At 52.2% G+C, this 27,387-nt stretch overlaps 2 protein-coding genes across 2 annotated transcripts in view; one reads left to right on the plus strand and one right to left on the minus strand.

Annotated features, from left to right (window-relative positions):
* COG7 (component of oligomeric golgi complex 7) overlaps window positions 1–922 on the plus strand; it is a 76,708-nt gene extending 75,786 nt beyond the window's left edge. Inside the window, exon 17 of the mRNA XM_063100159.1 lies at window positions 506–922. Coding sequence (XP_062956229.1) covers window positions 506–672 — 167 coding nt within the window. The 3' untranslated portion in view covers window positions 673–922. The remainder of the gene's footprint in view (window positions 1–505) is intronic.
* Window positions 923–5,205: 4,283 nt separating this feature from the next.
* Window positions 5,206–27,387, minus strand: part of SCNN1B (sodium channel epithelial 1 subunit beta) — a 49,467-nt gene continuing 27,285 nt past the window's right edge. Inside the window, exons 3-13 of the mRNA XM_063100772.1 lie at window positions 26,973–27,249; window positions 24,318–24,508; window positions 14,519–14,622; window positions 12,563–12,726; window positions 12,280–12,387; window positions 9,777–9,894; window positions 8,696–8,771; window positions 8,541–8,598; window positions 7,395–7,456; window positions 6,254–6,329; window positions 5,206–6,084 (exon numbers count right to left, since the gene is read on the minus strand). Coding sequence (XP_062956842.1) covers window positions 5,704–6,084; window positions 6,254–6,329; window positions 7,395–7,456; window positions 8,541–8,598; window positions 8,696–8,771; window positions 9,777–9,894; window positions 12,280–12,387; window positions 12,563–12,726; window positions 14,519–14,622; window positions 24,318–24,508; window positions 26,973–27,249 — 1,615 coding nt within the window. The 3' untranslated portion in view covers window positions 5,206–5,703. The remainder of the gene's footprint in view (window positions 6,085–6,253; window positions 6,330–7,394; window positions 7,457–8,540; window positions 8,599–8,695; window positions 8,772–9,776; window positions 9,895–12,279; window positions 12,388–12,562; window positions 12,727–14,518; window positions 14,623–24,317; window positions 24,509–26,972; window positions 27,250–27,387) is intronic.

A 27,387-nucleotide genomic window follows, 5' to 3' on the forward strand; every position in this document is an offset into this window, starting at 1 on the left:
GTCGACTTGGTCTGGGGATTAGCTTGGAAATCTGTATTTAACTAGTCCCCCAAGAGTTATCTGGGAAGTGTAGGACCCTGCATTATACCAGGCTGCCGCCTTGCACGCTGTGCTTGTCTTCATGTGGGGTCTGATACGAAACCTGTGGTAGCTGCTCAAGTGAGTGCATGTGTCTCCTGACCCTTTGGGTTCTCCACATGGTCACAGGGGACGTGAACTCAGGAGTCCCCAGTGCACAGCTTTGGGTAAGGTCAGCTGGCTCTTCAGACTGGTGCTGGTGGGGACGGGCGTGAATTTGTGGACTCAGCCGAGCTCCCCATCTGGTTAGACCTGTTAGAAAAACCCTCTGGGTGAAGGCCTTTCTGCAGAGTGGGTGCTCAGCATTTGGGGACTTGGTAGGGGGTGGAGGGGCTTCTCTGTTTCTTATTCAGGGGAGGCCTTTGGTGCTGAGCAGTCCCTTGTGGTGCTGAGTCTGGAGCTGTGTCTGTCTCCCCCAATCCCACAGACTATCTGATCAATGTGATGGATGCCCTGGGCCTGCAGCCATCCCGCACCCTCCAGAACATCGTGATGCTCTTGAAGACCAAGCCTGAGGATTACAGACAGGTCAGCAAAGGCCTGCCCCATCGCCTCGCCACCACGGTGGCCACCATGCGGAGTGTGAATTACTGACCCCACTGCGCACCTGCCTGAGAAGAGGGTCAGGCTGACATTCTGCAGTCACAGCAACCCTCCAGCATGGACTCACTCTAAAACTCTGCCAGGGATTGGGCAGAGTGTGTTTAATAAAGACTCAGTTCATTTGTATAATCCAAAAAAAGTTTTAAATTAGAGATATTTATTAGAGAGGACTTTTCAGATGATTTTTTAAAAATGATCTGATCGTGGAAACAGAATTAATAAATACTGTGGAATGAAAGAAGGCTGATTTCTTTCCTTCCTTCTTCAGTGAGTGTATTTGAGGGCTTCCCACATGCTGGGGGAGGTGGCTGGGAGGCTGGGGAGTCCTTTCCTGTAGCTTACAGGAAAAAGGGAGGGAGGGAGAGAAGGGTAATCAAAGAAGATAATTTCAGGTGGAAGGTGGCATTGGATAAGGGGGTGGGCCACCAAAGACCTGCAGAATGAGAGATGGGTGACTAAGGGCTGCGGGAGAAATATTCAGGCCAAGAGAGCAGCTCAGATCGGGCCCTGCAGTGGCCGGTCCAGGGTCAGCCAGGCGCTGGACGGGGGGTAACACGGGGCAAAGTAGCAAATGAGGCCGGAGAGGAAGCGGGGACCTGGTCATTCGGGATTTCGTAGGCTTTGGGAAGGATTTTGGCTTTCATTTTTTCCTTTTTAAAAATTTATGGGTTGATGTGAATTTCATCAATCTTTTTTATCGATAGCTTCTGTATGTATTAAGGTTGTATTTGGCTGTAAGTAACAGAAGAAGGTAATTCGAGTAACTTAAAGTAATAGGAATTGATTGTTCGCAATAACCAGAAGTCAAAGGGTGGTGGCCACAGGCACTGATTTCGTGATTGGATAAGTCAGGACCAGGACCAGCCTCTCTGATCTCCACCCCTTTCCTGTGTGCTGGACACCTGTCATCGCAGTGAGCGCTGCAGCTCCAGGCACAGATCCGATCCGGGAACGAAGTGGCAGGGAGGGGAAGCAAGAGTGGCAATTCTGTCCCTTCTGCTAGGCTGGCTCCCAGCCAACCCTCTCCTAGGCCTGTTGGCCATTCCTTGGTCACAGGTGTCCCCCAGTGGCAAGGGAGGCTGGGAAGCAGGGTACAGGACTGGCTTCAACCAGCATCTCTCATCCTTGGCGTTATTGACGTTTTGGGCCGAGTAGGTGTTTGTTGTGACGCTGTCCTGTGCAGCGTGGGTGCTGAACAGCATCCCTGGCCTCTACCTACTAGTTGTGACAATCAGAAATGTCTCCAGAAATTGCCTGAGGGGCAAATTCACCTCCAGTTGAGAAACACTGGTTGAAACCAGTCAAGATTTATTGCCTGGGCTGGGCTTCTGGCAGCCCTGAACAAAATAACAAAGACAAAGGGGGACGGTGACAGTGTCACCACAGGGCCCCTCATTGGAACTGAGCACTTCCTGGGTTCCTGGGGCTGGGCTGAGCTGTGCTGTTCTCCAGACTATCTCACTTGCGCCTCACCATAACCTTGGAAGGCAGGGATATTATCCCTGGTTCACACACACAGGAACGGGGGTGTGGAAAGGTTTGAGGACTCTCTGGGGTCACTCTACCATGTTGCAGGGCTGAGGCTCAGAGGGAGCCTGGTGGCTATGGCATCACACTGTGACCTGCCACCAGGCAGCCTTCCTCATGCAGAGCACAGGAGGCACACGGAGGGACACCTAATCCCACCGGGTCAGTCTGCTCGTGCCAGTCCTCTGGAGTGGCTCCACCGCACCCCACCAGGCTGCTAGGGCTAGTGTCCACTGGGTCTGTCCTTGCATCTTTGTAACCAGTTTGGCTGGCCCTGACAGAGTATCAGCTGTGAACCCGCACCAAGAAAAATATTTTGGTTTCTCATGTGATGGGTCACAGACTGTTCCTGGCAGGGCTTGAGCCTGGCTCTTGCCTCGAAAAAGTGAGAGCCAGAAACCTGGAAGGTGGAACATGCTGCTCGAAAGTGGAAACTGTAGTCACCCTTGTGCCGGTGTCCAAGAGAACCACCAGGCTTCAGAGTGGGACAGGCGTGGGCTTGATTGGCTGCTTTGCCACCTCCTAGCTGTGTGACCTTGGGAAAGTCACTTCACCTCTCTGAGCCTCATTTACTGATCTGAAAACCTGAGGTCATGATGGTACCTAACTCCTAGGGTTATGTGAAGAGCCACTGAGATGTGGTGGTGACAGCATGTGTGCAGTGCTAGTTTCACAGTTCTCCAGCATCTATCTGTACATTGCCTTGCCTTTTGGGGTGGTGGTGGGAATTGTGGAATGCCATTTTCTGGGCAATTTGGCCCCTGCCAGACTATGTTTTCAGCTCCAAAAGCTCTGTGTGATGAGCCCCCAGGGTAGGAGCAGGGCAGCACTTCTCTAGACCTAGGGATGAGGGACGCCAGTCTGCTTGACGCAGTGCCTGCTTGTAGCAATGGGGCCATTATTCCCTGGCCTGGCCGTCACTGCTCCCCAAAGAGTCAGGTGGTAATCTGATGCCCACTGTCAGCCTGGTCCCGTCTCACACGTCCATAGGCAGCTCCAAAACCTCTCTGAACAGAACCTCTCATGAGGGTCTCCGTAGATTGACCCAGTGCTGGCCAGTCAGCATCTCCCATCCCCAGTCACAGTGATCAGTTCGGGATGAGCATGTGGCCCAGGCTGATCCAGTGAGCCTCATTCTTGGGGCTTTTGCTGGGACACTGTAAAGGAAGAGCTTTCTTCCCACTGGGGTTGCTGAGCTGTGGGGATGGAGCTGGAATTCGAGGTGTAGAGAGATGTTTGGGAAGAGGAGCACATGGAGAGAACCTATTTGAGAGGCATGGCAACACAGAAAAACCAGACCTCGGTGAACCCCTGGATTCGGCCATGCTTGAAATCCCTGGACTTTTACTACAAGAGCTAGTGAATTCCCTTTGTAGCTTAAGCCAGTTCAAATTGACCTGTGACTGAAGAACTGGCGAATGGATCTAGACAATAATGCCTGGTAGCTTCAGATGAGACAATAAACTTGAGAGCTCTGGGCTTTTCTTATGACCCTTCGCACCAAGAGGGTGAGGCTAGGGTCTCAACTTTGTCACTCACTAGAACAGTGACTTTGGGTGCCTGATTTTGCCTCTCTCATCCTCAACTTACTTAGCTGTAAAATGGAGCGATACTATTTCTCAGTGGTTATGAGAATAAAATGAAATAAGACTTATAAAGTACTTGGCATGGCACCTGGCATATGGTAAGCACTTGATACAGTGTAGCCATTGTTTTAGAACAACCAATGGTAATCATGAGTGTGGCGACAACAACCACTACTGTTAATAACAAAAGCCACAGTCATAGTAGTAAGGGTGGAAACCAGTAAGAGCTGTGACTCCAGCCTGGGCTGGGAAACCTGGCTTCCTCCAGCCTCCCTCTTCACCCCTAGCAATGCTGCCTTCAAGCAGAGTGACACTGACTCTGTGGCACCTCCTTCCTCTACAGGTGCCACTGTGGGCACTTGATGGGAGACCACCCTGTCTGCCTGCCAGACCAAGGGACCAAGATGATCCAGACCAGCAGGGCTGGGCCCTTGGAGGCGTAGTCTCTATGGCCAGAGCCCCTTCGTCACCACGGCCTGGGAGGTGACAGCAGGACGCTGGAGCAGTCAGCCGTTTGCTCTGCCAGACCCTGTTCTTCTTTAGTAACAGATCCCCGATGTCTCTTTGAGGAGCCATTAGGGTTGCCATAGTTAGCAATTAAAAATATGAGGGCACTTCAAAAAGTTCACGGAAATATGGAATTAAAAGATAATATGAATCTTTCCATGAACTTCTCATTTGATGATCCCTCATATAGGATACTCATTTAAACTTGAATTTCAGAAAAACAACGAATGATTTGTTAGTATCGTATGTCCCAAATATTGCATCGATGTACTTACACTAAAAAACTAATTCATTATCTATCTGAAATTCAAATCTAACTGAGTGGGCTGAATTTTATCCTGCACCCCTAGGAGCCATGCCCCTGCCACCCTCGAACCATGTGATTCTGCTGGGGACCAAACCGGCTTCGGGTCTGGGCAGATGAATTCAGGTCTGACCAATCGGAGCAGCCTATCCAGCTGGCTGCACTGATTGGTTTAGAGACGGGCATGTGACTTGGTCAGGGACCAGTGAGTGTGAGCCTGAGAGCTGGCTGTGTAAGGAGGGGCTGCCTGGGAGAGCAGAGAGAGACTGAGGCAGCTCGTGGTGACTGGGATGGTTTCATCTAAGCCCGTTTAAATTTCTCTCCTCTTTGCACCCCAAAGAAATAGGTTTGGTGGCATTGAAAAAGCCACCAGACCACTGCTTTAGGGACAACTTGAAAGGAATTTTAAGAATCGCAGGAGAGAGCTGCCCTTGACCCGCTTAATGGGCCTTCCGTCGGCTGGTTTCGCTCTTGAGCCAGTGTGGCTACTGTCCCCAACCACAGATGTGTCAGGGCACCCCGGCTGCCCAGGTGGACAGAGAACAAAGCTTGACTCCATGTTTTCTACTTTTATTTCCTAAAGCAAAGCATGTGCCACCTGGCAGGGCCCCCATGCCTGATGCCCTCCTGCTCCCCACTGCCACCCTCAGCAAGCCTGTTCAGAGGGCAGCCATGGCCACGAAGGAAAAGGCTGCTGTTCCTGGGGGACAGACCTCATAGCATGCCCACCTGTTCACCTCTGTGGCAGATGGTGACTGGCATGGGGAGGGGAGTGGCCTGCCACCAGGACATGGTGTCCTGGGGTCTCTGGAGCCTGGCTGGGACATCCCAAGCCAAGGATCAGGACAGGTGGGGGTGTGTGCGGGAACTGGGTAAGAACATAGGCCCCACATCTTGTTCCAGCACCACGACCTTTTGAGCCCTTGGCCTGGGACTGGCTAGTTGCTGCTGGCCTCTCTGTTGAGGGACATTGGTTTTGGGCTTGGACACCTCTTGTTCCAGCTCTTTGGAGAGGGTGGCATAAAATGAGGACTTGGGCAATGGTCTCAGCTTCTCAGCTTTGAGTTCTGGGGCTGCCCGGGGTGGGCGGGGCAGGGTCTAGATGGCTTCGCCCTCACCGTCAGACTCGATGACGTCAAGGGGCTGCAGACGCAGGGAGTCATAGTTGGGGGGCGGGGTGCCTGGGATGGGCAGGGTCTGCTCATCAAGGTAGGCCCCAGTGTTGGGTCTCTGGTTGGCTGTGTCTGGCTGGAAGCCGAAGTTGGTGTGGGCCTCCACCAGCTCGGCCACGGTGGGCGGCGGGCCAGCGTAGTGGGCTTGGGCTCGCCGCTGCCTCAGGCTCTTGGCGAAGGCCACCAGCTTGATGATGGTGATCCACACGAAGTCGATGATGATCTCCGCAAACTCGATGAGGCACAGCACGGAGCCCCCCATCCAGAAGCCGAACTGGCCGCCCAGATTGGAGAGCAGCCAGACAATCTGCGGGGGACGGGGAGCTGAGGGCCTGGCATGGGGTGGGGGTCGGGCCTCATATTCTTGCCTCTGGCCCATCTTCAGGGGTTGCTGAGAGGTGGGTTGTTGGGTGCAAAGGGAAAAGGGGTGAGCATCTTGGCCCCGGGGAAGGAACGGGACTGCCCTCCAGACTCACGTTGTTGGCTGCTGACTCTTCAATGGTGCGATAGTTGAATTCTTGGAAGTAGATGTTGAGCTTAACAATTCCCTTCCTGCAGGAGGCAGCACGAAAGGTGGGACCATAGCACCCCCTCCCAGAGGCAGACAGACAGACACACACATGGGAAAGGCAGCCATGGGGCCATCCCTGCCCTCCCATGGCCTGAGCGTCCTACATGTCCACTCCCACGAGTGGTCAAGTCCAGAGAAAAAATGAAAATGTCACCCTTTCCAGCCCCTCTTTGGGCCACAAAGGGCATCTCTGCCCAGCACCCACCCTGTGGACCCCTTTCTCAGCCCACCCTTGCCAGTTTCCTAAAGGATACTCTGGCTTGGAACAGGCCCAAAGATCAGTTCTGAGCTCCCCTCTCCTCACCCTAGGGTGGCCCAGCTCGTAGGCAGTGACTCTGCACAGAGCACCCGAGCCTCGCACCATGATCCGGGCACCTGGGGCAGAGAGGGGTGGCCGAGGAGGCTGCCCCCATACACCTGATGGTCCTCAGAAAGGCTGTGCTGTCTCCAGGCTTTGGTGCAAACTATGTCTTCTGCCTGCACAACTCTGCCTCTTCTGATTTGTCTGACCCATTCCTACCACTCCTTGGAGAGTTAATACAATGTCACCTCCCTACACAGACTTCCCTTATCTCTCCAGCAGACTGAGGCTCCTCGCTTGCTGTGCTTCTGAATGGGAGGGTTGTACAGATCTTCATGACCGTATGCCTTATGTCTATCTGTCCTCTAGGCTCGTGATAGTATGGACCTTGTGTCTTGTGCTCAATGCACATTTGTGCTGAATGCATGGAGAGACGGATGAGAGGATGGAGGGATGGGAGGGTGGATGGAGGGACAGGTGGAAGAATGGAAGGCTGGATGATGGAGGGATAACTAGATGGATGGGTGGATGGACAGGTGGCAAATGGGAGAGCAGCCTCCTCCTTCAGGGGTGGCAGACTCTGCGTCCCCTCTCTCAGCCCCGGGCTTTCCCCTCCAGGCTTGCTCCTGCATCTGTCCAGTGTGAGCAGGTGTCTGCGCAGCTGCTGTTATGTCTAACCCCCTGCGCAAGGCTCTGCTTCCTCCCCTTTCTTGCCTCTGCAGCCCCGCCCAGATTCCAGGCTCACCTGCTCAAGGTGATGTTGGTGCTTTGGTCCCGCTCCTGGGACAAGACATGAAAAATCCAGTCCTGGAACCCAAGAAGGCAGCTGAAAACATGGCACCTGCAGCACTCCCTCCCAGCCACTGCCCCACTGCCCGCGTGGAGGGGGCCCCAGCCCCGGGGACCACAGGTCGGGGTGGGGAGGAGGAAGAGGGTCATATGGGAACTGCGGCTGCTGTTAGGGGGAGAAGGAACTCGGGTCTCCAGGCTCTTCCCTGCAGACCCGGCCACCTGTCCGCAGCTTCCTCTTCCCTGACCTCTATCTACAGTGCTCTCTCTCCCCAGCTACTCTCTGCCCTCATCCTACTTCCTCCCCAGCCATGGTCACGGTTTGCTTTGAAATGATCTTATTTCTGCTTATGTCTTGTATATTGTCTCTCTCCAACTAGAACGTAAGCTCCACAGAAGGGAGGACTATGCTGGTCCCATTCACTGCTGTGTCCCTGGCATGGTGCCCAGGAATACTGGTGGATGGAGGGAAGGAGGGAAGGAGGGAGAGAGGGTGCAGTGGATTGAATTATGTCCCCCAAACTCACTGAAGCTTGAATTGTGTCCCCCAAGATTTATGTATTAGAAACAGCCCCCACTGTGACTGTGAAGAGGGTGAGAAATCCTATTATGGTAATTGTAAGGTGGAGCCTTGAAGAGGTGATTGGACTGTAGGACCGTGCAGTAGTGAATGGATTGAGGTCAGCGGTGTGGTCAGCGGTGTGGCTCTGGGGCTTTAAAAGAAGAGGAGAGTCTGTCTTTCTGTCTTTCTCTGTCTTTCTCTCTCTCTGCTATACCATCTTGCAAAGTGAGATCCCTGGGTCACTGTTGCCACCACCAGATGGACTTTGGACTTCCCAGCCTCAGAAACTGTAAGCAACAAATGTCGTTTTTCTTTATAAATCACCCAGTCTCAGGTACACTGTTATAGCAACAAAAACGGACTAAAACAGAGGGAAACAGGGAGGGAGGGAAGGAAGGAAGGACGGGGGAACAAAGAAGGAAGGGAGGGAAGGAGGAGAGAGGCATCCCCTCCAAAGTCCCAAACAGCCTGCACCTGTCCCCAGACCTGCCCCCAGCCCAAAGACAGGGGACCAGGAGCTTGGCCACTGCCCTGTCTCACCTCAGAGGCCTCAGAAGGCCAGTCGGCCATGGAGATGGTCATCTTGTACTGGGTGTCACTGGAAGAGAAGAGATAGGGCTGTTGCCATCCCGCCAGGCCCAGCTCCTCATGCCCTGCCGCGTGACGGGGCCCGCCCGGCTGCCACAGCCACTCACTTGCAGGACTCCTTGCACATGCTGATGCAGGTCTCTCTCTGGGCCACACTCATCTGAAGGTCTGAGTAGCAGTAAGCTGAGCAGGAGAGAGGGAGCCGGCAAGTGACTGAGGTGGGTTTCTAGTGCCCCTCCCTCATGGAGCCTCAAACTGGCCACTCTGCTGCAGCCTGTAGGGCTTGGGGTGTCTCATCGTGGAGAATCATTGCCCCCCATCCCACCCCTACTCCAGCCATGTAACCCCAAACATCCTAAACCAGCTCAGGGTCAGAGCAGCTTCCCCTTGCATGCGACCCCATCCCCACCAGCAGATGGGGCATGGAGTCGTGTAGGAAGAGAGGGGTGATTGGAAGGAATGAGCTTTCGCCTTTTGTCTGTGCATTGTGTCATCTGCTGCCAACACTACCCATCGGTGTTTGGACTCCAGGCCTGGGCTCCAGCTGGGTGACAGCCCAGGAGGGTGAGAGGTCTCTTCCTCCTGTGACTCCAGCTTCAAGCTCTGGTGGCCACCACCATGACAGCAGCTTCCTTGCTCTCCCTCCCAGCCCGGCACCATAGAGAGACCCAGTGCATCCACACAGACACGGACACATGCTGAGGATGGACACACAGCCTTGTGCGTGCACACACACACACACACGTGTGCACACAAGCCAGAGTGCACCAATGTGGACATTGGAAGCAATGTGTGCCCCACATGAGCACAGACACGTGCCATGGTCATGGAGCGACACAGACACAGAAATGTGCTTTCATACGTGGAAACCTGAACACAGGCACACATGTGCCCTCGCCTACATGCCCAGCCTCATGCAGGTGGCACACAGATGTAGGCCCACAAGGACAAGTTCCCTTCCACACCTGCGTGTCGCAAGCACGTGCTTCACATAATCGAGGAGTGGAGAGGAGCCTGGGTTCCTGCAGAAGGGAGGCCCAGAGGGGCTGGTAGGAGGGACTGTGGAGGGGCCTGGCTCATCGCGTGGCCCTGCAGAGGGCATTATATTCTGCCCCTCCCCTGCGGTTGCAGCCTGTGTGGGTGGTGGCCCCTGCCCACCAGTGCCGGTGCCCGTGGGCCCCCACTTACCCCAGTCAGGGAAGTCCTGATCGTTGCAGTATTTCTCTCCATGCGGCAGTGGGTACAGATAGTGGCCGCAGCTGCAGTTATGGATCATGTGCTCTTGGAAGCAGGAGCGAAGGCAGGACTATGCAGTGGGGGGAGAGAACACAGACATAGCTGGTGACGTCCCCACCCTGGCACCAGTGGGAAAGGGCCCAGAGATGCTGGTGCCCAGGCTGAGGGAGCTGGGCAAGCTGAGAGCTGCCCCTTTGGCTGAGAAGCCGTGACAAGGTGACCAAGCTGTGGGCTACAGACCCTGTAGTCCAGGCATGGCTGTTCTTCCCCCTTGGGCCTCATAGTAGGTCCCTGGACCCCATTGAGGGGCTTAGGCCAGACCCCAGCAGCCCAGGTTTAAAGCAGCCCACCATTTAAAGCAGGGGCCCCACAGATGACACAGGGAGGGGTGGCTGCCCCGAATCATAAGGGTAACGCTCAGATGGCTCTTATTATGAGGTGCCAGCACATGTGGAGCTCCTTACGTGGATGGACCCCAAAAGACAGCCTGAGGAAGACAGGCAGGCTTGCTCTGCACTCCCAACTCCTGGAGCAAGATGCCCAGTGAAAGCAAGGAGAAAGATGTCTTTTGCTGGAGCTGACCACACAGGAAGTGAGCGGCTGCTGGTCTGCAGAACGTCCCCTGGCAGGGGAGGTAAAGGAGCGGACTCACCCCCAGCACTCCCAGCTGCTAGGGCTGGATGTGATGCATCCTGACTCGCTTGGTCCCAACATACTGGGTTTTCAGGTTGTCCCAACCTGGTTTCAGTCCACTCAGAGACCAACTATGTGTCCTGGGGCAAGTTGTTAACATCCGAGCCTCAGTTTACTCACGGGTGCAACAGGGTGATCATCACACCTGTCCCCTAGCTTGGGAGGACTCAGCACGCGTCAGATGTTCAGTAAGCGCTCAATGCACGGCAGCCGCTGTGGTTCGTGTCTCCGACTGTCCAGGTTCCTAAGTCCTGAGCCGCGTGGGCTCCCGCTCCAGCCCTTGACGGTTCAGCTCCTCCTCTCTGGACTCTGCCCACCGTCCACAAAGGCTCCCCTGAGTCCTCCTCTCCTGCCTCTTCTGCTGGCTCCTTCCCAGACTAATCTTGCCCTTCTTTTTTCCCTGTGGGCCCCCCATGGGCAGGAAATGGGGGCTGGCCAGCAGATTAGATGGTACGGCTGGGAGGCGCCAGAGCTGGGGCTGGGGGAGGCCGTGGGGTCAGACATGGAGCTCTGACCTCGGGCAAGAGTGTTCCATCCCTCCAGACCTTGTCTCCTCTGGAAGGAGAAGTCCTCCCCAGGCCCTGTGACTGAGGTTGGGGAGGGCCCAGGCCTGGTCCTGGTTGGGAGCGGGCATCAGGGTGGGCAGAGCTCCTGACCAGGACCTGAGTCCAGGGCCACCGCGCTGGGAGAAGCGAGAGCTGAAGTGTTCCTGACACGAGGTCTCTAGGGCTGGCGCCTCCTTCTCCATCTCTCCCATCTCCCTGCGCTGCCCTGTCTGTCTGTCTGTCCTGCTAGAGGCTCAGAAGACTCCCAGTGTTCTCCATGGCAGACAGAAACCCCTCCAGATTGGGGTGGCCAAACCAGCCAGTCGGAGGGAGGGATGGGACAGGTGGGAGGGGTGGCCAGGCTGGTGGGAGGACCAACTTCCTCCAACAAAGGCAAAGGGAAAAACATGCAAGCTCGGGGCTCCCAGAGATGGAGCAGGCACCGGGGTGCCCCCTTGCTGTGCCTCAGTTTTCTTATCTGCCAAGACAGACCAGGCCAGGAGAGGCAGTGTCAGTGAGTGGCTATTTTTGTCATCTTTGCAAGGGTTCAGTCTGCCCTCTCCCAGTGGGGCTGGTGTGGGGACAGGTCTGGCCTGACCCCGGAATTCAGAACAAGAGGGAAACCCCCAGCTGCAGCAAGAGGGATTAAGGCCAGATACAAAGAAGGACTTCTTAAGTAAACTGATGAGGCATTTGGACCAGGGCCTATAAAATCCAATTTCCTCATTCCAAAGTCGGAATGATCATAGCATGACGTCTTAGGGTTGTTGTGAGGGTTGAATGAATTATGTATGTGAGGTACTTGCAACAGTGCCTGCCTAGCATGTGACGAGCCTGCTATTATTAGTATATTAATAAAAGCTGCTGCTATTAGTAATTACTGCCTCGTGGGGGAAGGGTCTGAAGGGATCCAATGGTGACATAATGTGTGAAGACACAACTCCCACACACAGTGAGAACTCCGTAATGTCAGCTACTGTTTTTGTTTTCTCCTTGACAGACCCCAGAGTGAGATCCCTATAATCCTGGGTGTCCCCAAGGGCATACCTTCCCAAGTGCAGATGACAGGTGGCCAGCTCCGGCCACTAGCAAGACCCAGGAACTGGACTGTTTCCACAGCCCCAAGGATGCCCTGTGACCACCTACAAAAGTCCAGCAGAGCCAGCCTTGCCGGGGCCAGCTCTCTGAGAGACCCGAGGCCCGCACGGTCTACCCACCTGGATGGAGTAGGTTGTGTTGTAGTCGCTGTAGAGGTTCTGGACGGGGACGTCGGAGCCATTCATGGTGCACCGGCTATAAGGCTCACCCTTGCGCTGCAGCTTGTCCTGTGTTCAGAGGGGCTGCTCGTGGGTCCCTGCTCACCCCCAGGAAGCCCCCTCTGCGCCTCCCTCCCAGCAAGCACATGGGGGACTCAGCTCGGCCGCCCTGGCTGGTTTCAGCCAGAAGGCAAGGCCAGGGTGCGCTGGGAGGGCCAGGGCTGCCCGTGGGCTCCAGCCATACCACCAGCACCCCGATGGAGGTCTCCGTCCCTGACATGGCGTAGATGCCCTCGTCTCTGATGAAGGGGTATGACCTCTGCTCGTGCAGCATGAGCCGGGCCCCCGCCGTGGATGTGAGGAAGGGGACGTAGTCTTCCTGGCCTATGTCCAGGATCAACTTGAGGCCTGTGCGGAAGGTGGGGCGACGGCTGCCTGAACTCGCTCCCCGAGGCCAAGGGGAGACCCACCGCCTACTTGTCCAGGCTCCCTCCAGCCAAGGGAACCTCCAGGGCCTGCCAGGGAAGCTGGCTCCACTTTGCAAAAACCCTGACCCCTAACATTTCTTGCCTTCTCCATGGCCCCCATCATCTCCTCCCTGTGCTCCTCTTGCCCCCTCCCCCATAATCTCTTTTTGGCACTGCAAGTAGCTCTCAGAGGCTCAGCACACCCTTGCCACCCACAGAGAATGGCTGTGCCTTCGTTCCCTGCATTCAGTCCCCCTGCAATGCCAGGCTCCTCCCTGCTGCTGGTCTTCTGCAAAGCTGTTCCCTCACTCTGCAACATCCCCACCCTCACCTTCCACCTAGAACCTCCTGCTCTTCCTTCCTTCAGATCTCAGCCCATGTCATTGCCTCCAGAAACCTTCCCGATTGCCTAGACTAGGTCTTGGGGTCTTTGCTGGACCCTCTCCCAGCCCTGGAACTTCCCTTCTGTGTACCTGCCTCCTGGTGCGACTCTACTTTCATTGTCTGTCTGCCTTCCCCATTTGACTGTTCCCTTTTTGAGGGCAGGGAGCAGACCCAATATGCTAGCACCCTCGTCCTCAGTGTGGGGCACTAGAGTCAAATCCCTCTGGTTAGGAGAGTAAGGGCTAGCATGTACTGAGCACTGGCTGCATGCTGAGCGCTGTGCTGAGTGCTCCACTACACACGATCTCATCGGATGCTCACAAGAGCCACATGAGGTAGGTGCTATTATCATCCCCGTTTTATAGACGAGGAAACTGAGGCACAGAGAGGCAAAGGGTCTTGACCGAGGTCACTCAGCCTTGCGCCTTGATTGTAACCACCTGCCTCTATAAAGTGAGTGACTTGGCCGGCACCTCGGTGGCCGAGGTGAAGCCACCTGCCCTGTCAGCCCACTCATCCCCTCTTGGCCAGCAGCCCTGATGGCATAGAATGACAGCCTGCCTCTTGGTGGCTAGTGAGGTCAGAACCTGAGGGGTGGGAAGAAGGATTCACTTCCACCTAGCCACCTCACAAGCCCAAAAGCCACAACCACCTGAGTCCACCAGCCTTTCTCAGGGGGATGGGTCAATGCCATCCTTGAGGGAAGGGCATCTGTCACCAACAGCCTTTGGCTTCCCTGCTTCTGTCTCTGTGACTCTCCCTCTTTAAGAACTGTATAGCAGGGAGGCTAAGAGTAAGTGCCACGTATCGACTGGGTGATCTTGGGCAAGGTGTTTAAAAACTTTCCAGAATATCCAGTGTGCGTTTGGTATTTACTACTTCCTGGGCACAGGAAGTTTACCTGCACTACGTCACGACTCACAAGGTATATGCTATGTACCATACCGTATACTACACCACATGCTACGCTGCTAATGTATGCTACTAAATGCTGTTCTCCAAGTGGGGAGATTGAGGCTTTAAGAAGTTAAGTCTCGAGCACAGATCATCACCCAGTGAGAAAGTGGTGGAGCTGGGATTTGGCCCTGGCATAGGAGCTCGACCCCTTGACACTGAGCCTTGCTGCTTCCGAATCCTCACTTTGCTCATCAGCAAAATGGGAACACAGTCCCCGCCCTGGGGGTTATGAGCCCTGGGCTGAGAGAGCACCTGGCCCAGCCTCCCCGGCACACAGTGGAGCCTCAGTAATGGCCTCAGTCTCACCCCCCAACAGCTGGTGGTCTTTTGGCCCCACATGGTAGGGGGTTGAAAGCCTCACAGCTCTGGCCCCAGGATAAAGCAAGACTCACCGAATTCAGTTCCAGGGTTGGCTGAAGGGAGCGCCTTCTCCGTCATGCCCCAATTGAAGATGTAGCAGTTGCCATAATCAGGGTAGAAGATGGATGTGAAGTTCCTAAAAGAAACACTGTCAGCTTGAGGGCGGTGCCACCCCAGCTGGTGCCTCCCCTGGCAGCTGTCCAGGGCTTGTTGCAGAGGGAGGCAGCACTACTCAGAGAGGCTCAGGAAGGGACAGCTGAGCCAAGGTCATTCTGTCCACCCCCCTGCGGAAGCCAGAGAGGAGATTCCCAGACTCCCTTGGGAAACAGGGGAAAGGAAGTCTCTCTTGGGTTGGGGCTCACAGCTCTCTGGTTTAGCCATGAGTTATGAAAAAAAACTTTCTTACACATTATCATCTGTCTCATGCAGACCCCAAAAGAGATGTGTCCACATCCTAACCCCCAGGAACCTGCGAATGTGATCTTATTTGGAAAAGGGGTCTTTGCAGATGTAACTAAGGATCTCAACATGAGAGCATCTTGGATCACCTGGTGGACCTTAAATCCAATGACAGCTGTCCTTGTAAGAGACAAAAGAGGAGAAGACACAGATACAGAGGAGAAGCCCACGTGACGACTCAGGCAGTCATAAGCCAAGGAACACCCAGGCCCAGTAGTTGCTGGAAAAGGCAAGGAAGGACTCTCCCCTAGAGCCTTCTGAAGGAGCTCAGTGCGACACGTTGATTCCAGACTTCTGGTCTCTTCTGTGAAAGAATCACCTTCTGTTGTTTTAGCCACTCAGTTTGTGGTCATTTGTTAACAGCAGCCACAGGAAACAAATACAGACCATACGAGTGAAATGGAAGCCCTGGACCGTGTTTGCTCAAAGGAGCTGGTGGGATCCAGGATCTGAGAGGTGGGCGGGCATGTTTCACCTCTACCCCCACCCAATGATAATTATTATTAACTTAGTAATTAAGTTAATAATAATTATTATTTTGAAGCATTTCTCAGACATCATAGTTTTATTAGTAAACATTTCCATATGTAGCTCTAAAAATAAACTCTTAAAAGCAATACTTCAGCCTGTATAAAATAAACTATTCTTAATATTATTAAATATTGAGTTCAAATTTTCAATTGTCGGGCTGTCCCGTGGCTCACTCAGGAGAGTGCGGTGCTGATAACACCAAGGCCACGGGTTTCGATCCTATATAGGGATGGCCGGTTCGCTCACTGGGAGAGCGTGGTGCTGACAACACCAAGTCAAGGGTTAAGATCCCCTTACCATTCATCTTTTAAAAGTAAAATAAAAATAAAAATAAATAAAACTTCCAATTGTCTCATAAATATCAATTTTGTTTTACAATTTATTTGTTTAAAATAAGTGGAGTCCAAATAATTTTGATATATAATGGGTCAATAAGCCTTTTAAATCTCTTTTAATCTATGGCTCCTACCATCTGAGTTTTTTTCCTATAGCTGTTAAAAGGGTTCCAATTTTCACTTATGCATCTTTTGTAAAATTGCTACCAAAACATTAATGCCCAACACTTATTGGCAGGATATGTTTTTACTACTATTAGTTTACTTATCCATTTTAGGTATCTTTTGATTTCCTACCATGAGAAATAAAGGCTTAGCTCTCCCATACACATTTTTCACTTCTTTCTTTGTGCTCCAAGTGGTTGTTTTGTAATTTTACTTAAATCGAAGTCAATGTTTTTGTTATTACAACTTTGCAAATATTGCTCAATGCTGGGTCAAGTAATGCACTTTGACTATGCCTTCTTTTTTATATAACCCTTTATTTTTCCTGGAGTTAATCATTACCTCATTTTTTTTTTCATCTGCCTGATTGTACCTGAACCCATCACTAACTTCTTCCACATGTTGTAATACCTCTATTTTATGCCCATCAATAAATATCCCTTGTGCTTAAAAAAAAAAAAGAGTTCTAGTTTGATTCAGCTGATAATTGCAGAGGAATGATACAATTAGAATACCATTGTTTTGCAACCAGTGATGAATTAATGGCTTCGGGCAATGGCCGGCAGTGGTGACTAATGGCATGTCTCCTGATGAAAGAGCACAGAACATTGAGGAACACGTCTTGCCCCCAAACTCAGGCCTGAATAGGATCAAGACTCTGTCTCTAACTACCGTTAGGAAACTGGAGAGAAATACTGGAGACAGAGGAACATGTTAAAAGACACCACAGAAAGTCAGTCAGCAAAACCCAGCCTGTGGGGAACTCAACAGGATAAATAACCCAATTTCTCCACGAGACATATTGTGAGAGGGGGGAAAGGGAGGCCACCCATAGATTAAAAGGACCTTAAAGACTTAGGTTAAAGGCACAATATGTGGACTTGAATCCTGATTCAAACAAACAAACAAAAAAGTATGAAATATATAAGTGTGGATAGCTGGTAACTGATATTAAGGAATTACTGTTGAGCTTTTTGGGGGGTGGATAATGGTATTATGGTTCTGTGAAAAGAAAAAATTTTATCTTTTGCAGACACTCTGAACTGTTCACCACCAGAGGAACACGGGAGTGAGACCCCCTGCAGAGCAGCACAGGAGCAGAAGTGAGCCCTGGCTGCTGGTCTGGGCCTGTGTCCATGTGAGTCTATGAAACTCTCTTCTATGTGTGTGCTCTCAAGTCTCCATGACAAATAGCTTAAAAAATATCTTTCTGCATTTTTATATTGTTCTTTTTAAAATTTATTAAAAAGAGAAAAAAATGGAAGTGCATCAAATGATGCAAAAAAAAAAAAAAAAGAGTCAACTGATATGCAGTAATTTTTTTTCCTAAGGTAAATATTGCACCCACTGCTGGGTGTATAACCAAAGGAATGGAAATCATCATGTCAAAAGGATACCTGCACTCCCATGTTTATTGCAGCTCTATTTACAATAGCCAAGAGTTGGAACCAAACTGAATGTTCATTGACAGATGACTGGATAAGAAAAGTGTGGTATATCTACACAATGGAATACTACTCAGCCATAAAAAAGAGTGAAATTCTGCCATTCTCAGCAACATGGATGAGCTTAGACAAAATTGTGTTAAGTGAAATAAGCCGGGCACAAAAAGAGAAATACCACATGTCCTCACTCATAAGTGGGAGCTGAAAAAATAAAGAAACGAAAATAAAGAAAGAGATAGAGAGAAAGAAAGGAAGGAAGAAAGGAAAGAAGGAAGGAAGGAAGGAACAATAATCACAATAATACGTTGAACTTTCAATAAAAAAGAGAACAGAACTGCAGTTATTAGAGGTGGGATGGGGAGGGGGAGGGGAGGAGGGTTAGCGAGAAATTGAGTCACAAAAATTGATTATGTTTTGTAAACACGAGTGTCCTAATTATCCTGATTTGATCACCACATACTGTACACAGGTATTGATATTCAAATCTGTACCCCACAAATATGTATCATCAATTGTTTCAATTAAAAAATTGCAAAAAAAAAAAAAAGATATGTTAAAAAAAAGACAAATATTGCAGAACAGAATTATCTTTTAAACCTTGTATTTCACAGCAAACATTTACTGAGCAACTTTTATGGGCCAGGCCCATGCGGAACATTTCTGTACACATTATCTCTTTTAATCCTCAAAACAATCCCATGAGGTCAAGTGTTGTTTTCCCCTATTTTCAGATAAGGAAGCCATTTCCTGCATCTTTCGTGTCACCTGCTGGTCTAGCACAGCAAGGGGGTTCCAGGGCTGGCTGTGGAATTTGACCTGGTAGCTGACCCTAGCTCTGCCACCATCTGACAGACTTGAGCTGCTCACTCAACCTCTGAGCTTTGGTTTCCTTGACAGTGAAGGGAGAATCAGGAAGACACCATATTTCCTCGCCCCACAAGCATTCGTTGAGGTGGGGCTGGGCTAGGGACGCTGAGGAGCGAGACGGGGCCGCAGTTTGCAGCTCACGACGTGGTGGAGGACACACGGCGGTGTCTCGTCAATTCTCTCCCTCCAAAATGTGGCTTTAGCCTGTCCACTTCCTCCATCCCGAAGGCTTCCACCCTGGTCCAACCCACCAGTATCTCATGCCTGGATTCCTGCAGGAGCCTCTGCTTCTGTGCGTGCTGCCCTACAACCTTCTTCCTGCACAGCGGTCACGGTCATGGTCTGCACTTGTGAATCAGACCACGGCACGCCCCTGCTCAGAACCCTGCAAAGCCTCCTTGTCGCTCACAGAATAAAATACAAACTCCCTGCCTTGGCCTTCTCCTCCTCACTCACTACAGTCCAGTGACACTCCAAGATGTTTCCAGACTCAAGGACTGCGCCGCTGTTGCTTGTGTCTGGAATATTCTCTAACCAGCTCTTCTCATTCCTCAGGTTTCATCTGCTCTGAGTCCTCTCCTGAACCCCTATGCAAAATGATGGACTCTAACTGTTGATGTGAGAGTAAGCGGGTAGAGAAGTCTGTTACTATTAGTCAATAGTACTTTAATTATTCCTAATGGTTAGTAATAGACTTCTCTACCCGGTTACTATCATTTCCACCTGTTTGTTCTCTTGACTGCATGTGTCAGAATCTGAAATCATCTTCTTGATGATCGTAAGCCCTGGGAGGACACACGACCTTGCCTGTCTGGGAGGAGAAGACCTCAGAGGTTGAGACCACAGGCCCGGGAGCCAGCCTATCTGACTTTGAATTCCTGCTCTATTGCTCACTTGCTGGTGAACTTGGGGCTTGTTACCTCACCTCTCTGTGCCTTACTTTCCCCATCTGTAACACTGGGACAATAGCAGCACCCACCCTACAGGACTGGGGTGAGGACTGGATGCCTAGCATACGGTAATACTCAAAAAATGTTGGCTGCTACTGTACACCGCTCTGTCCCCAGAGCCTGGCACACGGTACACAGACACTCGGTAAATATTTGTTGAGTGGATTATAATATGTGATAAGAGCATCCACAGAGATAAGCATGAAGGAGTGACATCTAGCTCCCTGGGGGGTGGGGAGAGGCTCAGGAAAGGGTTCTTGCAGGAGGCGAGACTTCAGGGGGTGAGTAAAGGCAGCTGAGTCTTGAGGGTAGGGAGGGGACGGCCCCCCATCCCCACCCCCCGGCAGGGGCACAGCTTGGGCAAAGGCCCAGAGGGAAGAGATGGCTTTGGGCAGGCACCGTGGAGTCTATCTACTGTGTGGCATCGGGGCTGTGGCCACAGGCAAGGAACAGAGCAGGGCAAACCAGCTAAAGCCGGGTACTGCTCTTGAGGGAGACCCGCCCTGGGCTGTGGGGACACAGTGTTCCCAAGAAACTGTCTCGGACAGATGCAGCCCGGGAGCAGGAAGCTGCTCAGGGTGTGGTTGGATCCCTCCCTGCTGGGACCGCACTCAGTCTTGTCATACGTGTGAACTGTTTGCTCATTAATAATGCTCCTTACCCAGGGAGGCTGCTCCCAGCGCCGGCTGCCTCCAGAGCCAGGCATTTCTTTCCAGAAAGCGTGCCTGAGACAGGGGTAGGCATGCGGACAGAGACCCTCAAGCCTCCAGAAAAGACCTGGAAACACAACATCCCAGCAGGAAGCAGTATAACAACAGCAGTACTGTGTGGTTGGCGGTCAGGGAAGGCTTCCCAGGGCAGAAACTAGTTCGCCAATCCCTGAAGCAATAATACTAATAATTATAATCATAATGCTCATACAAGGGTACTTCATAAAGATTGTGGAAGAATAGAATTAAAAGATAATACGAATCTTCCCACGAAATTTTTGAAGTATCTTCCTACATGCCAGATGTTGGTTTCTAAATACCGTTTTCCGACAAAAAGAACCAGGGCCCCTCGGAGGAATGGATGAGTCTAGGGCTGGGGTATCTTGCAGTGCCAGAAAGTAAGAAAGTGCCCCAAAACCCACAACGAATGGATGGAGACATGTCAGAGAGACACAGGAGCTAAATGAAAGAGTTTGCAGTGGCCAAAGCTGATAGAACTGAAGCAAGCAAATAAATACACGGTGTTGGATTGCAACCCAAGTGCTCGGGAGTCCACACTGGTATAAATTAGTAACTGAATAAACAAATAAATAGAGAAGACATAAATCTTCCCTGTAGAAGGTATTCCGTCTCTCCTGGAGGGGTGGGGCTTAGTGCTCATTCCCGTTAACCAAGTGAGGACAGTTGATGTCCCAGTGATGCCACGTGGCCACCATGTACCCCTGACATTGCAATGTGGAGGGTTCCTCACCTCTGTGGTGTTCTTCCTCCAAAAGTGTAACCCCAGATGAGAAAAACAGGTAAATGTGAATTGAGGACTTTCTATAAAGCACCCAATCAGTACTCCAAAACTGTCAAGGTCATCCAAAAGAGGAAGTCTGAAAAATTGTCCCAGGGACTAAGGAGACATAACAGCTAAATATGATGTGTCTCCTGGTTGGGATTCTGGGACAGGAAAAGGCCACTGGGAGAAACTGATGAAATCTGAATAAAGTGTTGAGTTTAATTCACAGTCACGTGCCAGTATTGGTTTCCTAGTTTTGGCAAGTTACCATGGTGACGTAAGAGTTAAGAGCAGAGGAGACCGGGTGAGAGGTCCAAGGGAACTCTGTGTGCTATCTTCGTGACTTTCCTGTAAATCTAAAATTGTTCCACGATTACAAAGTTTACTTTTAAAATGCTCATATAATGTTTACTATGTGCCAGGCACTGTGCTAAGTGCAGTCACGCATCACCTCATGACAGGGATACCTTCTGAGAACTGTGTCATGAGGAGATTTTAGCATTGGGCAAACATTACAGTGTACCAGCACAGACCGGGACAGCATCACCTACTGCACACCTAGGCCATCGTGGTGCTAGGACACTAGGGCTACGATGTCACTTAGTGATAGGAATTTTTCAGTTCCGTAATAATCTTATGGCACCATCACTGTATATGCGGTTCGACATTGACCAAAACGTAGTTATGTGGCACGACTGTACTTTACATGTGTTAACTCATTGACAGGGCTATGAGATTGTTTCATTGTCCCTATTTTCCAGATGAGGAAACCGAGGCACAGAGAGGCTACACAGAGCCGGCATTCAAATCCAGGTAGTTTGGTGTCAAGGTCCAAATGTGGCTCACATTTTCCTAGTACTGCAGCTGCTGCTTCTTGAGCATTTACCACGGATGAGGGAAAGAGGTTGGAGTCAGAGAGACAGGGAGGATGCAGGGCATGGCGTTTGCAGCCCAGCACCGGGGTGGGCAGAGAGGCACATTCCTGTGCCGTGTCAGAGGCTGACTCAGGAAGACGGGTGACCAGGGCTGTGGGAGGAGGGAGAGCTCAGAGATGGGTTGGCTGAGGTTTCTGTGCCAAGATGCCTGGGTGGTGCCTTTCACTCAGACCTGTTGAGGGCTGAAGAAATAGGCTTGGGAGAGGTGGGCGGGGAGGGGAGATGACAGATCGTCGTTTCTGATGAGGTGGCACAGTGACGTGCAGTGGGCCTGGCCCAGGCTGCCAGTTCTGCCACTCACCAGCTACGTGACTTCAGAGATGTTACTTAACCTCTCTGGGCCTCAGTTTCATCTTCTATAAAATGAGTGAGTAACAGTACCTTTCTCATGGATGTGTTGCCAGGGTCGAAGTAATTTTATACAGGTGAAGTGCTTAGAACAGAACCTGGCATGTACAAAAGATCCAATCAATGTTGGCATGATTATTGAACTTGAATTCCTTGTCAGACGTGGGCTTCATAGTCGACATAACTGTTATTGGTTGAGCCTGGTACTACGGTCAGTGCCTCACACATGCTAACTCATTTAGCATTGAATGCAACATGCAGGGTAGGCACCGCTATTTGTGTACCCTATTTTATGGAGGAGGAAAACTGAAGCACAGGAAGATTAAGAAACTTGCTGAAGGTCACACAGCTTGTTAAGACAGAGCCAGGATTAGCGCTCAGTGGTCTCACCCAGATCCCAAGCCTTGACCTCTTCAGTAAACTGACTCCCCAGCCACAACCACACCAGGCATGCTGTCTGCCCATCAGCCAGTTAGATCACTGTGTTCTGCTAATGGCTCCTCAGAGTCCCTTTGGGGACCATCAGTCCTTCACCCTCAGTCCATATGACCATAATGGGCCTCCCTTTGGAGAGTGCGCTGTTGGCAGCAGGCACACCATGCCCAGCCTGTCCAGCCCAGCCTGGCTGCCTCTAGCACTGGGCCAGACAATGGAGCAGCTGGTTCAGCATGGGGGCTTTGCTGTAGCCTTTGAACACAGGGATCCTGCTTCGTGGGGAGGGACCTGACAGCTGATGCCACCTTCCCACCTCTCTCGTGCTCCAGGGCATGCTCTCACAGAGCAGATGGGTCATATATTTGAAACTACAGTGTTACATTTCTCTTTCGGCTGAGCGGGCAAAAATGGATTTGCTTGTGGACCTTCCCTTAGTCTGCTGGGTATCACTGGCTTATGGCAGGACTGCCAGGAATGGCCTGAATAAAGGTCCCTGGCCAGGAGAGTGGGACTAAAATCCAGCCTGCAAACAGCTAGCCAAGTAGAGGCCTGCAAGGCAGGACATGTGCCATCAGCAGGGCACCATCTTGTAGTTCTCCCACCTATAGGGCCACCTTCTTCCAGTCCACAGAATGGGTCCTACTTGGTGGACCCTGATTCTTGGACATTACGTGCAAAATGTCTTCCCAAGAGTCCTTGTGTATTTGGGGGAGAGCGGATCCATAGCTTTCAGCAGACTCTCAAAAGACGTTCCTGGAGGTTCCTGAAGGTTCCTGAGTGGAGGAAGCTAGGTTGAGGCCACAGTCCCTAGGAGGGCAAGCTGGGAAGCTGGTCACACACCCAAAGCTCAAGGCTAAGCCAAAGACCTTTTCTATAGAAGACTGAAGTGTGAGAGTTTGGAGTCCAGACCAGGAGGACACCAGCAAATCACAGAAATTGGACTGGCCGAAGTCTGTGGGTGTGTCTACCCACCACAGCCGGAGGCTCGGTCACGAGGCCAGGGAGGGGGCCTGAGCTGGGCAGTCCTGCCTGTGCCCAGCCTCCCTTCCCACGAGCTCATGCCCACTGAGCCAGCGGAGCCACCAGAGACGGGGACAAACTTGGTGCCTAGGCCCAGGCTTTGGTTTGTCAGGAGCCAGGAGGTGGGGGAGCAGCCGTGAGGGCCAGGCCCCCCGGGGTAGCATGACTCACATTCTGCCAGTCCCTCAGCATCGGGGGTTGTTACGGAAAAGTAATATTTACAGCGACACCTACATAGTCTTGTTCTAGCTGGTGACATGAGCCCATCCGTCTACTCTCCACAGCGTCTCTATGAGGTGGGTACGATGACTGTCCCTGTTTTAGAGATGAGAAAACTGGGTGGTGGGTGCAGGGCTGCCCACCTCGATATCCCCAGCTGCTGGGTGTGGGAGCTAACAGCTCACAGCCACTCCTTCTCCCATCCCCATGTCTGGGAAGTTGGGAGACCCACCCCATCCTCTCAGGGGTGGCCACAGCCAGTGACTGATGGACACATTACAAAAGGCCAGGCCCCTCTGTCAAGGGAGGACAACTCTGTGGTACAGCAGATGCTCCAGACCCTCCCATGGGTCAGGCCAAGTCTAGATGTCACCTGAAAACACATCCTTGCTTAGCTTTTTCCTCCTTTCCTTAGAGACTTTTCCTAACGTGATTTCCTCAAAGCACCATGAGTCCCAGGCTCTGCCTCCAGGAAACCCGACCTGACACCAAGGCACAGAAAAGCATGTGTAGACAGCTGGTGAATGGCCACGTGGGATTTGAACCCTGGCAGGCTGAGCTCCTAACCAGAATGCCTACTGCCTCTCAGAGCAGAGGGCTGGCTGGGCGGGCGAGGGGTGGCTCTCACCGGTAGCTGCAGGGCTCTGCCCCGAACAGGCAGGCCAGGATCATCCGCTCCGCAGGGTAGCCCATCTGCACCAGCTCCTGCTGCGGCACCTGCGAGAATATGTTGGTGGCCTGCAGGGCGTACCACTCTGTCACGGCCTGGGCGGCGCTGGTGAAATTCCGGAAGGTGCACATGGTCCCATTGATGCTGCACTGTGGGGGTCAAGAGGAGTTCCTGTGGGTGCAGGGGCTGCTGGCAGGGCAAGGGCAGTGCTCTCCCAGGCACCACTCTGGCTGCACCTTGGCAATAGCACAAGTGTTCACACCCTCACTCATGTATGTTCATGGGCCGCCACCTCCCAGCCAGCTGTCAGTCACAGGAACTTGTATATAGCCACCAGCAACCCACCCCCCCATGTACCGGGATGCACAGGCAAACACACACAGTCTCGTGTACAGATGCGTGCACAGACAGATGTCCACGCTGACATCCACAACCACATGATGTCATGGTCACAACCACGCACACACCTATCCATACTAGCCCCCCAGATCAATGTACCAAGAGTCACGCAAGTGGCCACCACACTTACACTTACGTGGACAGACACACACACTCAGACCCTTCTGACCCCTGTCTCCTGCCCTGCCCCTCCCCAGGATTTCTGGACGCAGCTTCCCTGGAGGCTGTGTGGACATGAGGAGACTCAAGACTCAGGGCACTCTGCTCCTCCTCCACTCTCGGACCGACTTGGGCATTGACAGACTGAGCCCGTGACAGGTGCAGGGACCCCTCCACCTCGCCGCAGCCAGCCCAGCGCGATGTCCTGCTCACTGCACAGATGCAGGACAGCTGTGCCCTGGAACTCTGGCCTCAGCCACCAGGCCACTGCTGGTCCTTCCTTCTGGACACACACAAGCACCCCCAAGAGGCTGGGTAGAGGAATTTCATTTACATCCTTGTCCTTAGGCCCATTCCTGGAGCCTCCCTGTCTCCTCTTGGGGAGGTAATGAAAGTGAAGAACCCTTGCTCTGTCCCAGGCTCCGTCCTCAGGGCTTCCGACATCTATCGTCCCATTCAATTTCCACAGCGACCCAATGAGATAGGCATCAGTATCATCCCCAGCACCATGAAGAAACTCTCAGTGAAGAAGCTGAGGCCCAGAGGAGTTAAAGAAGGTGCAACAACAGCAGAGCCCCCCAAACCACACACACGCACACGCACGTACACACACATACACACACACACGCACACACGCACACATGTACACACACTCATGCACACACACATGCATGCACACACTACAACACACACACACACAATGCACACATGCACATGCACACACATCACAACACACACATGCATGAACACACACATGCATGCACACAATCATGCATACAACATGCATACTCACACACGTGCACACATGCACACACAGACACACACACGTATACACACACACACACACACAGCTGACCCTGACAGCTGGTGTGGCCCAAGGATGGGTCTGCTTTGCAGATGAGGACATCGGCACAGGTAGCTGGTTAGCTGCACCACAAGATAGCGGGGCCCTGGGTCAGAGCTGGCACTAGAGCTTAGCAGCCACATGCCATTTGCTGGTTTGCATGGAGAAGTGGGGGTGGGATGGGGATTGTGGGAAGCAAGACCACGTGAGTGAGCAAGGGAGGCAGTGGCACCTCCTTCCAGGGCATCTGTGGCCACAGTCCAGGTCCCCATCAGAGGCTGATCATCAGAATCACCAGGGAGCCTGTTGACAATACAGATTCCTGGGCCCGGGCCCAGAACCACCCACTCAGATTCTCCAGGAGTGGGGCCCATGGATCTGTACCGTGACAGAGCTCCCCCAGGGATCCTGAGCCACAGACAGGAGAATTTCTTCCCACTTGCAGGCTCCAAAATCAAATGACATGCCAGCCTCCCAGTGTAGGGCAGCCTTTCTTGGTATCTGACTATACTGCCCAGCTGTGGCTTTTCACCTGTCCAGTGTTTACATCCCTGTCCTTTGATAACAGGACTTGATTTGTCCTTCAGGTAAGCATGCTTCCCCTCGCTCAGTCCATGTGGTCTGACAGAAGCTGACGTCACCCCCAGCTCTAGAGCACATGACCCAGGACTGGCCAATCTTGAGAGACATCCCCTAGCCCAGAGTGATTGGGTTAGGTGAGCCTATGACCTGATGTGTCAGTCCTAGGACTTTTGCTGGGGCTATTGGGAAAGAGGGGCTCTTTTTCTGGGGAGATTGCTGAACCAGTGGGACATAGGACTGGCACTGTCAGGGCCAAGTGGAATGAGCCTGCTGGAAAATGAGGTCTTCAGAGAGAAGAGCTGAACCAAAATGGAGAGAGGTAGAGCCCTGATGACAGCATTTGAGCACCTGGATCCAGCCATACCTGAACTCCAAATACCCCTGCATTTCTCAGTTATGTGAGCCAGTGAATTCCCTGTTCTGCTTAAGTTAATTTGAGCTGGGTCATGTGCATCCAAATGAATCTTGACTAACATACCAGCTATTTCTATTTTTTTTTTAAAGCTCTTCCAACATACAAGATAGGTACTGGCTTGCCCCAGAAAGACCCAAGCTATTAAGGAAAAGAAACTCCCATCAGCCTCGCAGGATAGGGCTCATTGTTTGATGTGTGCCCAGGGACCACTTACTAGTCTCATGGCCATTTTGCAGCCCTGGGCATTGCAGATCTTTCCTGGTGTGAGGCTGCTGTTTGCTGAGCCAGTATGGTTATTGTCAAAGAGGTCGAGGACTATTGGGTGGTGGGGATTCCGCTCGTCAATAAGGACCAGGGGTGTGTGATTCCAGATGGTGAAGTTCAGGGCCCTGGTGGCATTGACATGGCTTGTCTCAGGAGCCAGGATCCTCTCCAGGACTGCTTTCATCAAGTCATCCAGGTCCTTCAGCAAATGCTTGACTTTGGAATACCTGGATGGGGAGAGGGCAGGTTAGGGGGTCAGGGGCAGCTGCAAGACAGAGAAACTGGAATCTGGGGTCCTCTTTTACTCCAAGGTGGCTGTCACCACATATGAGAAGAACGCCCTACTCCAGGATCCCTTCTCCGTC

The sequence above is a fragment of the Cynocephalus volans genome, chromosome 6 (assembly GCF_027409185.1).
Source record: "Cynocephalus volans isolate mCynVol1 chromosome 6, mCynVol1.pri, whole genome shotgun sequence".
Taxonomy (NCBI): Eukaryota; Metazoa; Chordata; class Mammalia; order Dermoptera; family Cynocephalidae; genus Cynocephalus; species Cynocephalus volans.